Genomic DNA, 15,987 nt, shown 5'->3' on the forward strand with positions numbered 1-15,987 from the left:
ACAAACAAAAAAAATCCAAAACTCAGATCATAAATTGCCTTAGAGTAATTAAGCAATTTATTTAAGCCCAGAAGTATGATGCCCAGACTCGACATAAAGAATGAGATTATATGATATGACAATACGAAAGTAAAAGTTCTACAACTGAGCTCTTTGGTTTTTTTCTGTCTAAACATGACAGCACAATATGTCAAAACCCACAAGCAAGTCAAATGCAGTCTGAAGGCAGATACAAGCAACTGGATCAAGGACTTCAAAGTAGGCAAGGAACAGCTATCACTCATTGTTTATGTAACAGATATGAAAAATAGTTTCCATATTTAAACCTCTAAGATGCTGATGACTCAAATATTTTATACACTGATTTTTAGCAGAATGTAACCGATTTCAGTAATGACAGATATTTGCACATGTTGATATAATAACTTACAGTTTCCTTATACTGGAAAGAGTCACTCATAGAAGAATATTGGTACTTCCTAAATCACTTTTTATAGGCGTTCACTTTAAGTGAGCAAACAGGAAAAAAGTTGCAAAAAAAGGACTTCCTCACAGGATTTCTACAGCAGCTCAGTAAAAACCAGTGAAGCAACAGTTCAGTGTTACTCATATACATCAAGTCTTTCTCACTGGATAGCAACATGGCCACAAAACTACCATCTCAAGAGGAATTTGAGAACTGGACAGCTTTTCAAGTTGCAGAGCTCTTAAGACAGGTACTGAATGGCTATGTAACACTTTAGAAAGTCCAGTCTATATTCAGCTAGCAGAAAATCTTACTGGATTTTTCTTTGAAAACCAGGTATCTTATCCTAAATCTAGCACAGATATTCAAAAGTACTGAAAATAGATTAGTCAGCAATTGTCACCCCCAAGAACTTATTTTTATTAATATTATGTGAGTTTCTTGGTGCTCTCCTGTTTTTTTATAGACATTTAATTCATGGTAGAAGCTGCTAGCTAAGATCTCCTACATGGCAAATCATATAAAAATGTTTGCTCACAGCGATATTTCTTATAATAGAAAAGGTATTTCATGCCCCAATTTATTTCCTGCTGGGAAGAAATAACCATTTCATTGAAAGTGGGTCTAAATTTTATATTTTAATATCACTTTAAAATTTACAGCTTGTCAATATGAATCTACTGTTCATCTTTTCTTCTCAATGCATATATACCCACAGTACTTGCTAGATGTTGCTTAAGGTTAAGGTACTTGAGTTTGGGGGTTTTTTTTAATAAATTCCTTGTCTGGTTGTACCTTTCCTAGTTCTGCAATGTCCTTTCTAGTATATGTAAAATAACCTGAAGTTCACAAAATATTCCAAGCTTGTCTTCTGTCATCCTTTCACTACTTGAATAATCTCCTCCAAGATATATAAAATATATCATCCATGATATATCCTTTTTTTGGTATCAGATTTTTCCTTGTAACTTACTGAATAGAACTTGGGTTTTAGACTTCTACCTGTAACTTACTTACACAATAAAGTCCATTTACTACATTTTGATATATAATCTCATTTTACATGTCCTTTTTTTTTAATGCAAGTTTTTCTGTATATTTATATATATAGGATTTTTCTGTCTTCTGTTCATCCTACTCCTAACTGTAGAAGCATCAATCTTTTCCAGTGTCTGCTTTACACCAAGAGTGAGAATTTGTCATTAAGGTTTCCCATCCTTTTCAATTGAAGGAGCAGACAATCTTTTTCAAGGAAAATAATACAGTGTTATGAAGTGTTTCTACAAGAGTTTCATTTGTAGCCATGTAAAAAGTAAGCCAAAGTTTAACATGTTCATTTTTTATTATTATTTTTCCATTGTGCCTTGTGCATAAATACATATGCTCATGCATGTCCAATTTTAAGAAGCACAACAGTTTTACAATGCAGATGTATCACAGGTGGACCATTGTCCCCACGTTGAGAAAGCTAACCTGTTCCATGGAATTCATTTATACCATAACGATAACGTATCAGCTAAACTGTGAACTTATTACTGTGAACAGCTACTTAGAGGATTAATTAGCTCAAAGCCTTTCAGCTTAAAGGAAATCAGACTAACTAATAGAAGATATAATGATTTTAAAGTACCTTGCTATTCTACAGCAGAATACAAGACAGAAAATTAATAACACTTGTTCAACAACTCAGACACTTACAGGAAAATTTCAGCAGGCACGCCAGAACTACTGGCTTCGTATTTGTTAAGAGAGTCTTCTGACTTTATGAAAAGCTGTTAATACCTATGCTTACACTCACATTACTGATTAAAGCAAAGTGATCTAATTACTACAGCGTAATCAACATTAAGTGCTTGGCCATTCTGTATATCAAAGTCTAGCACTGCCTGTCATTTGCCTGCAGCCACCTTGTCCAGAGCTGTTCAACTCCCGCTACCAGCGCCCCAGAGAGCCTGAGCGCCCCAGACCACCATCCTTCCCAGTCAGCCAACGTGCCGGGGGCTGTGCTGGATCCCTGCCAGAGACTGGGCATACACGTACACAAACCCTAAAAGAATGCTGTTAAGGCTGCAGAAACAAACACTCAATGTTAAAAGTGCCAGGAGTGGGATTACCACTGAAACCTGAATTTGCCTCCTTTTGCATACACATAACAATAGTCTGTAACTGCTCCTTTGTGTGCTGCCCTTTTCCATTCACAAAAACCTGCCTCTTTCAATGCAGAGAAACCTGCACACTTTGTGCACTACTCACGGCCGTTACAGAAATTGTAAGGTGCACAAGGCCAGGGCTTGCTGAATAAAAGAGAATGAACTCACAGTAACATTGATTCAATTCTGCCTTGAAATATCAGATTCTGTCACTGCCCCAGCTCAGCATTTTTACCTGAAGCCATAACAAGTCACTCGGGGAAAAAAAATAACAGTTCCTGAGTGCTTGACTTGAAATTCCAGGCTCTGATTTGCAGAAACGGTGAGAGGTAAGAGTTGAAACCACAGTGGCAGCTCTGCTTGGAAGGTAAAAATGCCAAAATATTGAATATGCAAATATACACGTATATCTCTCAGATCCTAAATAGCTCTGGTTGGGCATCCAAAACCACTGGACACCATGTGAATTTTATTTCTCATGCACCTCAACTCCCCTTACTAATAGAGTTTTCATCTCACAGGGTGGTTTTAGAAAAAGCAGTTAATTAACATTTCTGCAACTCTCAATTTTTAAAAGAGTGCTGTAGAACAGCTCAGAACAAAAAAAAAATTCTGGGTTCAGAAAAGGTTTGAATACTGTGCAGTACAGGCGTACAAGATAGCAGACAAGCAGTGAGCACTGAACAGAACACAATATATTGAACAGCAATTCAGAAAGTCACATCAGCTTTTATGTGCTGTGACTGAGGCCAGGTCTTCTAAAATAGGCACACTGAGGTTGGTGCCATAATATATATGTACAAGGCATACGTACATACGTACAGTGTATTTTTAGCATTTCCTTAACTTTAACAGTCTTAATGATGTTTCCAAAACAGATTTTTGTGTTGTAAGTACAAAAGTTACTAATTAGCCATTCTGCAGAGTGCTTCCAAGCCTTGTGAAAGGCATTTTGTACGAAATCAAAAACTTCCCTACCAAAAAATAATTAACTTTACTGATTTTGCTCATAAATAAGAGAAGATGATAATGGAAACCTGTTAGCCATGTGCACGTACTTCCCTGTTATCTTGCATCTACGCTATAATTGCAACAACACTGAAATATTCCGTATTGCATTCAGAGTTTATCTATTTGATCTCCATTTGCCACATAGCCTAGTCCCTCTCCTCAGGACTGATCTTAATGCTATGGAGTTAATGTATTTGTAAGAAAATGAAAGGTTCAGTGGTCATTGCTAAACACCAGTAGTGAGACATCTCCTTGTTTGCTTGTCTGACAAGCTAACCATGTAAAATGATCAAATTTTCCATTATGCAAAAGTTACATGCTTGATTAATAGCATAAGGCAAAGCACATAAGTGGCTCATCAGAGCCAGTAACTGGAAATAGAACCAACAACTAGAAAGAGATAGGTAAAAGCTAAGAGCAGAAAGTGTGCATTACCTTGATTCTTTGCCTCTCCACCAACATCAGTGCAACTGATGGCAAATTAACACATCCCACAACAAACCATTGGTCCAAAACCCCCAGCAGCCCCGTCTTTGGAATCGCGATCTATTCCACATTGCAAACAAGTGGCACTCTCCCAATTTAAAAGAACAATTTAGGAACTCAAACATATTGGCTTATAGGCCAAACAAACTGCCTGAATATATGTCTGCATATGAAACTTTCATATCAAAAAAGTAGATAAAACACACTGAATGTTTTTAAGCATGATCAGTTTTAAGTATTCTAGAAATAAAGAATAACATTAGAAAAGCCACATAAATATTTCTATGAGAATAACTTATTTTCAGTAATATTTCTCTGTTAGTGTCTGAGTTGGTCATTACTGCTACAGAAATTTACAGCTAAGCACTACATATTCCAAAACTCATTTTTAAAAGTGGTACATTCTTAAAGAAAATATTTCTAAATTTTTTCCCCACTTTCCATGCATAACTAATTTCTTTGAAAAAAACAGGCTAAACCATCTAACACATAGTGAGATTTTTAAGAGCCCTGCTCCATTCCTTACTGCTTGTTTAATAAAGAAAATCCAATGCATCCACTTTTTTTTTTCCACCAAACTACTATTTAGTTTCTGTCATAAAGAGATACTACTTCTAGACATTCCTGTTTCATTTTAATTTAGAATCAACACCAACATTCTTAAATACCACCACCACAACATTCTTACAGAAAAGAAATGCTGTTTCTGAACCTGAATTCTTTCCAGCAATGCCCCTCTATTATGAGAACTGCAAGCCACACTTAGCCCAAACATCTGCTGCTGAAGCCAAGCAGCAGCCAGGGTGTACAGAGGGCTGGTAAACAGGCATGCAACAGTGCTTTCTCTTATATAGCCTTCATTTTCCAGCAGTCAGGGATATAACCATTTCCTGAAGTGATTGCATGTCTACTGATGGACTTTTGTCACAAGCCACCTTTTAACCTCTTTTTAATGCTGGCCTCCTCTTACCCCCTAGCAATTAAAATTCCACAGCGTATTTCTGTTGGGCTCCTTGTTCCATTTATGTTACATTTGCTGCTTCATAATTTCATCTTGTCTACTCCATTCACAATTTTATCAGCCCTTATCCCCTGTAATCTTTCTTCCTAAGAAAGCCACAATACTGTGTCTTCTCTCTTATGTGGAAGTCACTACCTACTTCTAAGCATTACTGTTATTCTGCCCAATATTCTTTTTCTAATTATCCATGTCAAATAGTATAAAGACTTCCACAACCTTAAGTGTTTGAGCATGGAAATATTAATTAGTTTGTTTACAAATTCAAGTTTCATATTATTGTAATAATTCTGTTTTTTCTCACCTCAGCTTGGAATGCCTGAATCTGCTGCAGTTGTAGAAAAACTGGGCATGAATGGATCTCATTTCTTGGTAAGCAAATATTTCATAAAGGCTATCATTCAAACATATTTCAGCATGAGGTTTGTATTCCTTACAGTGCAAAGAAATAATCTGACATTGTTCTTCGTACACACTTCATCAATTGTTCTGCTTTCCCATTTTAGTGGGTTAATTCACATCTCTGACTCAAGGAACCCTGCTGCACAACAGAAATCCCAGCCAGCCCTTCTTCCCCTCCAGAGAAAGTGCAGATATGTAGAATCAGCCATTAGCACACAACAGTGGCAGGGAATGCCTCACAAAATACGACTTAGAGAGATTTGGGGTTTTTTTTTAGGAAAAATATAGATTTTAAAGTCATTGTTTATGTAAAAGCTTTTTCATAAAACTTGCATGATTAAGAACATTTACTATACAGAATTCTAGATGAATTTTACAATACAAGTTTACAGATGCCAGGAAAAATATCTGAAAAAAAATCTGATAGCTTCCTTTGTTTTCTACTTCTGTAGAATTTTTTTGCATAAGTGTGGTCAATTGATTACAACTAATTAGAAGAGAGAAATAGAATAACTCCTTGAACTGGGGCGATTCCTCTACAGCTAATTCCATTTGTGTAGCTATTTAAGACCTTTAAGATCTATTTTAAAGGTAAAATAATTGTTGTACTTTATTTATGCACTGCAGAGAAGTTATGTTTGCTTGGCACTTCATTGCTCAACAAAACTGTTTCCTGGATGCATCAGGAGTTGTATCTGCTGCTTACGTTAACAAGGGCTTCAGCTACTCAGGCGCACACAGGTTCATTGTGTTTAAAACCCCATGGCCAGAGAATAAAATTGTTTTTTACTAACAATTCATGCTAGCATAGGAGGGCTAACAAAGCGGCCAAATACAGAGCGATTGCCGTCCCATTCACGCATTATAAATTGAATGGCTAAAGGTGCTGTAACCTCCACGGCTGGACGAGAGGGAGTGAAGCTAAAGCTAAGGGTGAATGTGTTGGCTTCTTGTGCCTGCTGCAAGTAAAGCTGTACAGCAGCAGTGGAAAAGGATATGAGAAATATTTTCAGATGTTAGTGGTTACCTAATCAAAACACAAGTGAAAAAAGCAAGGGGAACAATGGATGATCTTTGGTGATGGTCTGCAATACAAAAGCAGTACGATTAAAAATGAAAGCATTTGCTAGTATGTTCTCTAAGCTATGTATTCTCTTTAACACATCTTTAAAGATTATTTTGCACTGCGGAAAACATGGCAATATGTGTGTGATACAATGAGCAACATCCATTTTTGACAGCATAGTAGAGAAAATGAGACAGGTCTCACACACTGGTAGTAACCTTCCTACAGCTTTCATGCGTTCTTTAATTGAATTGTTCAGTAGCATTGTCAACATGATAAATCTATAATAAGATATGCTTGAAACAGAATTAATTATGACACTGCTAAAAAAATAATGATTCAAGAACCTATATTTTACTATCATTAATAGCAATATTTGAGTAACTACGAGATGCTATTCTCCTATGTACAAGGTAATATACATATTAACTTGTAAGTAATTAAATCAGTAGCCTACTTTTTTATTCCAAGCTCCTAGCCTAGTATACAAGAAATCTGTACTATTCCAGGAACAAAAAGTTCACTTTCTGTTATAAGGTGTCTGATTTAGAAAGCACGCCCTTAGTAGATCCACCTTAACAACGTATGATGGAATAAGCAGATGGCTAAGATATACAATTCCACTCACAAAAATCTGAGTTTCCCTCTACACCACTTAAAGCACGATTCCCCTACTGACCTACTGGTTGTGTCTGGAAATCCAAAATTCCAAAAACACTATTCTCTTATAGTGTCTGTTTGTCACCTTTGGCAAGAACCTTAGGTATTGCATCTCAGTTTCTCATTCAGTTATAAGGGGCATATGAATTTACTTCACAACACTCTGCAAAGTCTTAACAGAAGTTCAATACCACCTTTGGACATTGAGCTAAAAGTCACTAGAGAAAAGCTGGCCATCTATCACTAGACAGCAGTGAACAAAAAAAAACCCCAAACCCCAAGATTCATAAAACAGAAAACCTGTGAGCAAGCCTGATGCCATCTAGTAAATAGGAGTAGCAGGTTTACCTTCACATATTAATAATTTTCAAAAAGCAAATACAAGTTTGCCACTATACATGTGTGCATAGAGACACTACGCACATGCATAGGTCTCATGATGTATGTGCAGCATTTCTATGTGTCTACCTGACGTTAGATGGATATTTAGATACAGATTTTTGCTATGGGATCTGTTAAGTATCACTGGACAGAAAATTCCTTCTAGTCTGGCAGATAAAGACGACAGCAATTCTCTGTGATGTCTTCCATGCAAATTCAGTGAACTTTCCCCCACCACACATTCAGAGTCACAATTTTCTGTTTTACCTTTGCGTGGTGTGAAAAACTGTCTTCCATCCATGAGTGTTGCTGCAGAAAAGGAAGAGTGCCTGTGAGGGCTGAGAGGACAGCCAGAGCAGAGCCAACCTGATGCCCACCAGCAGCCCTATCCAATTCTCAGATGAGCCCTTCTTTTCACCATAAAACTCCAGCAGCCTGCCCCAAACCTCTGCCGTGGCACTGACACCTTAGGCACATGCAGCACAGGCTCTTTGTGTTAGCGAGAGATGCCAAAATTCAGAGAGGCAATGCCTCGCTGGGGCGGGTTGCTGAACCTCACAGGCAGGTACCTTTCCTGGAAAGCAAGGCTTGCAGCCAGCGTGCAGTACGTTTATCACAGGATATAACCACCAACACACCAGATGTGCCTCTGTTTCCTGTGTGGTTTCAGCAAGGACACCCATCTTTTTAATTTTGCTACAGAAATAATGTTGCCAAAAGTTGGGGAAATGCTGCAGAAAGTAATTATCTTAAAGCTTACCACTTAAATAACACAAAACTTCTTAGAGGGCCTTCCTGCACAACACATCCTTCATGTCAAATGCAAATTACATTTTATTTGAAAGTGAATCAGATGGATTTATCAATAGTAAGGTCTTTTTGAAGTTTAAAACATTCAAAGTCAAGTCATGCAGGCACTGTAGGTGTATAATCTGTGATAAGTTGGCCACAACACCTTAAATCAATTTTGACTGGTTTCAGAATAATCAGCATTTATACGGTCATTTCTTTGAATATTTCTTGTCTTTGAGGGGCTAAAAGACAATCACTTTTAAAGTAATATTATATTATGTTTTATAAACATACTGAGTATCCAACTGATCTTTTATAAGAAAAAAAATACATGCATTTTATAAAATTTTAGAAGTAATAGCTCTTTCTTTACACTTCTGTTGAATCTATAAATGCAAAAGGGTGGTATATTAGATCTGAACTGCACCGTGCAGTTTCATTTTTTATCAATAGTACTATACTTGTGATAGTTATTCAATATGCAGGTCACATCTGAAGGATGCTAATCTAGTCCTAATGTGCAAATCAGCATTTAGCCACAGCTGCGTTGCCCAGAGCATATTATATTCTCTTGCTTTTTAGTGTCTGAACTTGCTACACTGTACTCCGCTTTTCAGTTCCCTCTAAGAGTAAGTTGCTTGTTTGATGTTTTTTGTTGGCTTTTTTTTAAAATTCTGTTTTGAATTCCCAGTGACAGATTGAAAAAAAAAGAGATAAAAACAAGTGAATTCTGACTTGAACTTCAGAGCTGAAAAAAGGTAGACTTTCTTATTGGATTGGTATACAGAAATTTACTAAAAGAAATCTCAAACATAGCAAAATGGTCAGGCATTGATTCTAAACAGCTTTCACATATTTCTCCTCTTTCTTGCTATTTCAAAATATGTTTTGAATCACATGGCTGGAATATGAGTGCCTTGGAGCAAACCAGACCCATTTTCTTCACCAATACACTATTGGAGACTTTTGAGTAATATTTAGAGAATGGAACCTGTGTCTTCCTGTGGGAGATTCATGCTTCCCTGCCAGTGCAAAACACTGCCAGAGCCTGCCAGGTTCAGCTCACTGAGGCTGTACTTCAACATCCATTTATGTCAAAACTGCTACTGAGAAAAAGCAACTATTGTCTCACTTGGATGCTACTTCCCAACCCTGCAATGCAGAAGCAGCAGACAGGAAAGGACAGACACTGCATCTGCTTTCTCTAGTGACCAGAACGACACCATAACTAGAGCTCCTCTGTTGCTACATGAATGCTGCAGAGTCCCGCAAGACCTAAATCACTTCCCCAGTTTCAGCTAAGAGAGTTTCCCAATACTGTGAGTGGTATTTTAGCAGCATGGGGTAGGGGAATAGATAGAAGGAGAGATTAAAATTGGTTTTGGCTGCTTGGATATCTGCTAGGAAAGAGCTAACCAGCATCAGGTTATGTTCAGTTGGATCTGACATCCATCCCTGTATACTTAGTTTTACAAATAAAATTTGGATCATGAGTGACTGAAGTTTCCAGAAAAAAATAAACATGTTTTCAGGTCCTACATAAACAACAGAAATTAGAAACTTGCTAAGTACTTCTTTATAACAATTCCTCTGGCAAAGGCCTCCCTTGCAGTGTTTTCCCCTGGTATCAAGCAAGCATAGAAAGCTTTCATATGGGTGAGGTCCAGAGAAACATGATGCAAGTTGCAGGTACTGTTGAGTCACACTCAGGCTGGCTGTTGACAGCTAAATGCCACAATTCCATAGCCAGGGTTTAATAGCATACCGTTTATCCCAGAAAGCCATGAAAGCGAGCTTTTTTCCATTCACACAAAACCTCAGTACTAACAATCTGGGGTACACCCAAGCGCTTTGTGTGAGTAGAAGTGATGTAGGCATTGCTTGTCCTGCCTTTGGTAAGCATACAAGGTCCCCATGGCAAAAATCCACAATCGTTCACCAAAGAAAAGTGATGTTACAAAAATATTTTCAGCTGCAAAACATGTTTAGGCCATGTAACTACATTAATTTAATTGCCTTTTTGCACAATTTCTATTCCTCTGACATTTCTTTCTCCTGTTCACATGCATCTACCATCTGACACACACCCCCTCTCCTTTCCCCAACACACTTTGCAAGGGCTGAGCCCCTCTGTCTCCCCTCCTTCACACATCCTTGCCTTCAGTGCTTTCCAGCACCTAGTGCTTTGCTTCTGCTTGGCTTTTAGCCAGGCTCCTCCTTCCCTTTTCTCCTCAGTTAGGTTCTATTCTTCATGACAGGAAATTTCTCCTTGTGACATTTCTCATTGACTTGCAGTCCTGCAGGCTTTCCTCATTTCCATCCCTCTCAGCTGTAGAGGTTCTTCTGTCAGAGGCAGCTGAGTTCAGAAACACCTTCATTTCTAGGTATTTTTACAGGCTTTGAGCTCATTTTCTTGATGAAGAGCCTAGGTGATGGTAGTAGCCAGGCACTTTAAGAGCTTGGACTCTTTTGGGCAAAGACAAGCAATCTCTGCATCTATCCCTATAGTAAGTGCATTACAGACTTTGTAAATCCTGTTAAAATCTGTTTAAAATGAAAATTTCTCAGGGCAGGTGGAAACTTGAAATAGTTTCTTCTTGGGGGGAGATGGATGCAAAGCATTAAAATGGAGGCCAGAAAATGTAACAAAGAGCAGAGAAGTGCAATCTTTGGCCCTTAGCGGTTCTTGCAGAGCGACGCAGGGGCTGCCAGCAAAGGGACAGTTAGCAACAGCTTCCTAGTTACCCTGAACATCAGCAGCTGTCAAGTAGGGAGGGGTTTGGTTCTCTTTCTTGCTGTTTCTAGCTGAATAGGAAACTGTTTCTAAAAGCAGAATCACAGGTACTTACAGTCATTTCAAAAAGAGGAAAATGATAAGAACATACCATAAAAAGGAGGTGAATGTTGTTAAACATATAAAGTAACTAGAATCAAAGAGTGACCTTAAAGAGTGCAGGGCTAAAAGGGAGATATTTTACAGCTTAGCGCGTCTGCTGCTTATCAATCATCTTCAATTAAGTAGTAAGATACAAGGGCATTATATATTCATGTATCTTCAAAGCATAAGACATCTGTAAAGTAAAAGCAAAATTTGCATATTTACCCTTATTCTTCAAAAAAAAAAAAAAAAAACCCCAAAAGATAAATACAAAGATAGGTTACTGAATGTAGATATAATTTATTAAATCTAGGGCACTGTGAAGTTATGCATCATCTGACACATAAGAACACAAGTTATTTTAGCTATCAATTTTTTAATTTCAAAATATATTCATATTAGTAAAGAAAACACTGAAAATATTAGACTAAGATACGAAGTCAAACATCATTTATCACCATATTCCCACGAATGTTAGCTTAGAAACTGAATTTGTATCCAATCATTTTGAATTATTTTCCTGCTAAGCATTTTCAAATATCTCAAAAGCAATTTAATAAAACTAATGTCATCATCTAGCAATGTAATCCTGTAGTAAGAAATCCCAAGCCAGTGCAAAAGTATTCATTGCAGGAGTAGCCTCTTAATTTTGTCTGTGACAGAACGTTTCTATTCGTATTCCAAATGCTGCTGCCAGAGTGATTGGAACATAAATTTGTTTGGTTTATGCAGTGGCTGCGAATGATGGGAAGTGCATGTCTGCCTTCCAGTCTTCAAGCTCTGGCACACAACAATTCAATCAAATTCTAAATGTCAAATTAGTCATAATTTCATTAAATATGGATTAAAGGAATATCTTTTGATGCAGAATTCTTTGTTCTTAAAGTTTACTGATAATTTTAAATGTTATTGAAAATATCCTTCAAGTTTTGTGGACCTTTCAAATTCAAGGAACATGAAAAAGGATGTAAGAAGTTGTGGAAATTTTTAAGCCATTATGTCATAGTTTCCAACATGGACTTTTTAAGCCCTGAGCTGAAAAATAGGAAAACTCCACACAGTGTCAAGCTTTCCAATTTTGAACTTCCTCCTGTTTCTGCTTTATTCAAACATCCCAGTTATATAAATGCACCCCCTCTGAGATCATGTTAGGAAATTGTCTTTAGAGACAATTGGTGATTTGAAGAATTTTCATTTTGGGTGCTTTTATACTCTTTTCCTCCCTGAAAAATCAGGAGCTTTTACAATGCGTGCAAGTTGGAACTTCTCAACACTAATGCCTAAAATCATTAGTCATTTTTAGAAGTCTAGCCAGAAACTATAATCACTCTCCCATTGTTAAATACCAGCTGCTAACCATTTCAGAAATCTTCTAGAGACCCTAAAATGTCACACTTTAGTCCTCCTGCTTTCGTTTTAGCTGTTTCCAATACAGGACTATAAATTCCTAATTCTCCACTCTATTTTATCCTTGAAGAGGCAGGTGAATGTGGGAAACTGATACTAAAATGCCAAGTTCATCTTATCATTGTTTATCTTCTGTACAAGACTGATCTTACAAAAAAAAAAAAAAAAAGACAAAAATCATCAGTAGCCAAAGGCATATTGTAAGTTACATAAAGATTATTTAATGAAGTAATTAAAAATTTTGGTGAGCAAGTCTCACAGGAAGTCAGCAAAATATCTCAAGCAGAGAAGACAGCAAGTTTTCTTTCTACCAATATGTACTTCTCTTATTAAAATTACTTACAAGTATATATGTGTATGTAAGAGCGGACAAAATTTGTCATTACATACTGATAGCTGCAGCTCCAGCAATGCAAAGCTACCAAACTAGACATGTATAGACAGTTTGGTCTATGTTTGAATGACATTCAAGACATATAGTAGTTGGAAAGCATTAGCCGACTGTGGCTTGTAGAAGCATTTGAGGAAGTTATACCTCATGCTTTTCTATTAATGAAGTAGTAAACTGGAATAATCAGTGAGAATTTCCCCAGAGATACAGATTTAGACAAGGCCATATTTATAAGGTGGGTATTCTACCTTTCTGGCAGAGTGGAAGAAAATAAAGTTCAGGAACACAAGCTTTGCAAAAGCACTTTGCTTTTAAAAATTAAAAGACTTTTCACAGAAGAATGTGAAAGACCTGAACTAACTGGTTGGAACACTAATCAATTTGTAAGTAGCATTTCCTTCTGTAAATATTGTTTCCTATGAACTTAAAATAAGTGAAGGAGATTAGAGAATTAAAAAAAAAAGAAAAAAATCTCTTTTGCTCCTACTGTACATCCACAGCAGTTATGTATACAAGCCATTTTGTCAACAACAGAGCCTATGCTGGTTCTGTGAAAGGGTGCGTTATACTAAAAATTGCAGGTACAAGAGACATGAAAGCAAAGCAGAAAATTAATCAGGAGCTAACAGTGTGTCCACATGAAGGGAAACCCTAAGACCATTAGATTTGGCTGGTCTTTCATCTATATAACATCTCACATAGAGCTTTAATACAGTGAGGGGAAAAAGTAAAGAATTTATGTTTATTTTTGGGTGCAATTTCTCTCTCAGGAGTCTTTATTATTAGAAATTTTAATTTATAAGAAAATTTCCTCTTTACAACATCAATTTATAATGGTTATAAGCAATACCCTAGGTAGTATCTTCTTTTAAGAGTAAAATGAAATACTGAAAATCTAGTAATCATGTAACAGAAATACAGCAGTGAGGACAATAAGTTATATGTCATGGTTCAACCCCAGCTGGCAACTGAGCACCACACAGCTGCTCGCTTGCTCACTCCCCTCACAGTGGGATGGGGGAGAGAATCAGAAGAGTTAAGAGTGAGAAAACTCGTGAGTTGAGATAAAGACAGTTCGACAGGTAAAGCAAAAGCCATGCACGCAAGCAAAGCAAGACAAGGAATTCATTCCCCACTTCCCATGGGCAGGCAGGTGTTCAGCCATCTCCAGGAAAGCAGAGCTCCATCACACTAACAGTTACTTGGGAAGATAAATGCCATCACTCCAAACATTCCCCCCTTCCTCGTCCTTCCCCCATCTTTATATGCTGAGCATGACATCATACGGTATGGAAAATCCCTTTGGTCAGTTGGGGTCAGCTGTCCTGGCTGTGTCCCCTCCCAACTCCTTGTGCACCCCCAGCTACTCACTGGTCAGGCGGTGCAAGGAGCAGAAAAGGCCTTGGCTCTGTGTAACCACTGCTCAGCAATAACGAAAACATCTCTGTATTAGAAACCCAAACCAGAGCCCCATACTAGCTACTATGAAGAAGGTTAACTCTATCCCAGCCAAAACCAGCACAGCATGCCTGGACCTCACTGACCAGACTAAACTCGTAACTCTATTGTTCCTTAACATCATGAAAATGAAAAGAAGTTGACAATAAATTCGAAGTAGACCCAGTCTCAATTTAATTAAACCATGAGTTCCCAAGGATAATGCACTCACACTGTTTTAACTGTCTTGTTGATGAGGAGGACCATAGTGCTCTTCACCTAGAAGGTGTTTCTGAAAGTTTCTGGGAAAATACTTCTTTCTGCAGCAAAGACTAAAACCAGCTGAGTATTATTGGTTCTCATGAGAAAGCATGAACAAGGTTAAAAATCAATGTTGTAAAGGTTTTTCTAAGAAAGGAACAACTCTGGGCTCTGCTGGTTTGGGAAGGTGAATACATACGCTTCCACTGAAAACAAGGAAATCCTGTGAGAACAGAACAGTATAGTAGGGAGAAAGGGCTCGCTGGGAGCAGGCCAGGGAGAGCCTGAAGTTTTACATTGTTTATTTCCACTGGGTTCAGGAAGGTAGGATTTAATCAAATTTTCTACATAGATACAGGATTGCATTAAAAAATATAGCTGGCTGTAACATAAGTTTCTGTTCCAAACAGAGGGAAACTGGAATATTAACATGCTACTTGGGCCAGTGGGTGATGCTCATGCCAAAATGAGATAAATTTCCAAGAAGATACATTTTGAGCTACTATTCTTGATGAATCAAAGCAGAGCTAATTGGAGTCCTGATTGCAGAAATGAAAGATAGCTAGAAATAATTGTTAAAAAATAAATTAAAGTAACTTTAATTTCCCAAAAGAACAGAGAAAAAAATACACTTTTGTTGAAACAGCTTCTAAATCTGTCTGGATACTGGTCCTATGACGCTAAATATGAAGTGACATGAACTAAAGCGAAAAAGTACACTGCTACTCCCAACAAGACATCCACAGTGGTGTTACATGAGAATGATTATGCCAGGATGGTTCTGCCAGTAAATTTTTCACAGATGTGCTTGTAGCATAAGAGCTAGATATAACCCACAATAACCTGAGCATATTTTGCTAATGCTGACTGAGCAGTTATGGCTGTATTAAAAGGCTTAACACAGCTAAAATGAAAATCCATGAAGTCTGCGATGCAAATTTATAGAAACAAGAAACACAGCAGCAGATAAAGACCAAGTTACCAAGTGTCAGGGGGCTTCCCTTAGTAAAATGAAGCAATCCTGTTTTCTTTTACATGATGCCATCTGCTCAGAATAAGCATGATGCTGGGGGGAAGGGGGGGGGGGCAAACAAAACAGGAACAGCAAACCTGTAGATTGCTACAAATGTAGTGACTGCTAAATTTCAATGTAATATTGTCTAATTTAAAATGATCAGCAG

The 15,987-nt window shown here is 37.5% G+C and overlaps 1 protein-coding gene across 3 annotated transcripts in view; it reads left to right on the plus strand.

Annotated features, from left to right (window-relative positions):
• Positions 1 to 577: 577 nt before the first annotated feature.
• Positions 578 to 15,987, plus strand: part of BLNK (B cell linker) — a 104,140-nt gene continuing 88,730 nt past the window's right edge. For 2 of the 3 annotated variants that reach the window (XM_075758195.1, XM_075758197.1), the window contains exons 1-2: positions 578 to 716; positions 5,441 to 5,503. In XM_075758195.1, coding sequence (XP_075614310.1) covers positions 642 to 716; positions 5,441 to 5,503 — 138 coding nt within the window. In that variant the 5' untranslated portion in view covers positions 578 to 641. Of the gene's footprint in view, positions 803 to 5,440; positions 5,504 to 15,987 lie in introns of all 3 variants that reach the window. The other variant, XM_075758198.1, reaches the window with a different exon arrangement.

This window comes from Balearica regulorum, chromosome 7 (assembly GCF_011004875.1).
Source record: "Balearica regulorum gibbericeps isolate bBalReg1 chromosome 7, bBalReg1.pri, whole genome shotgun sequence".
Taxonomy (NCBI): domain Eukaryota; kingdom Metazoa; phylum Chordata; class Aves; order Gruiformes; family Gruidae; genus Balearica; species Balearica regulorum.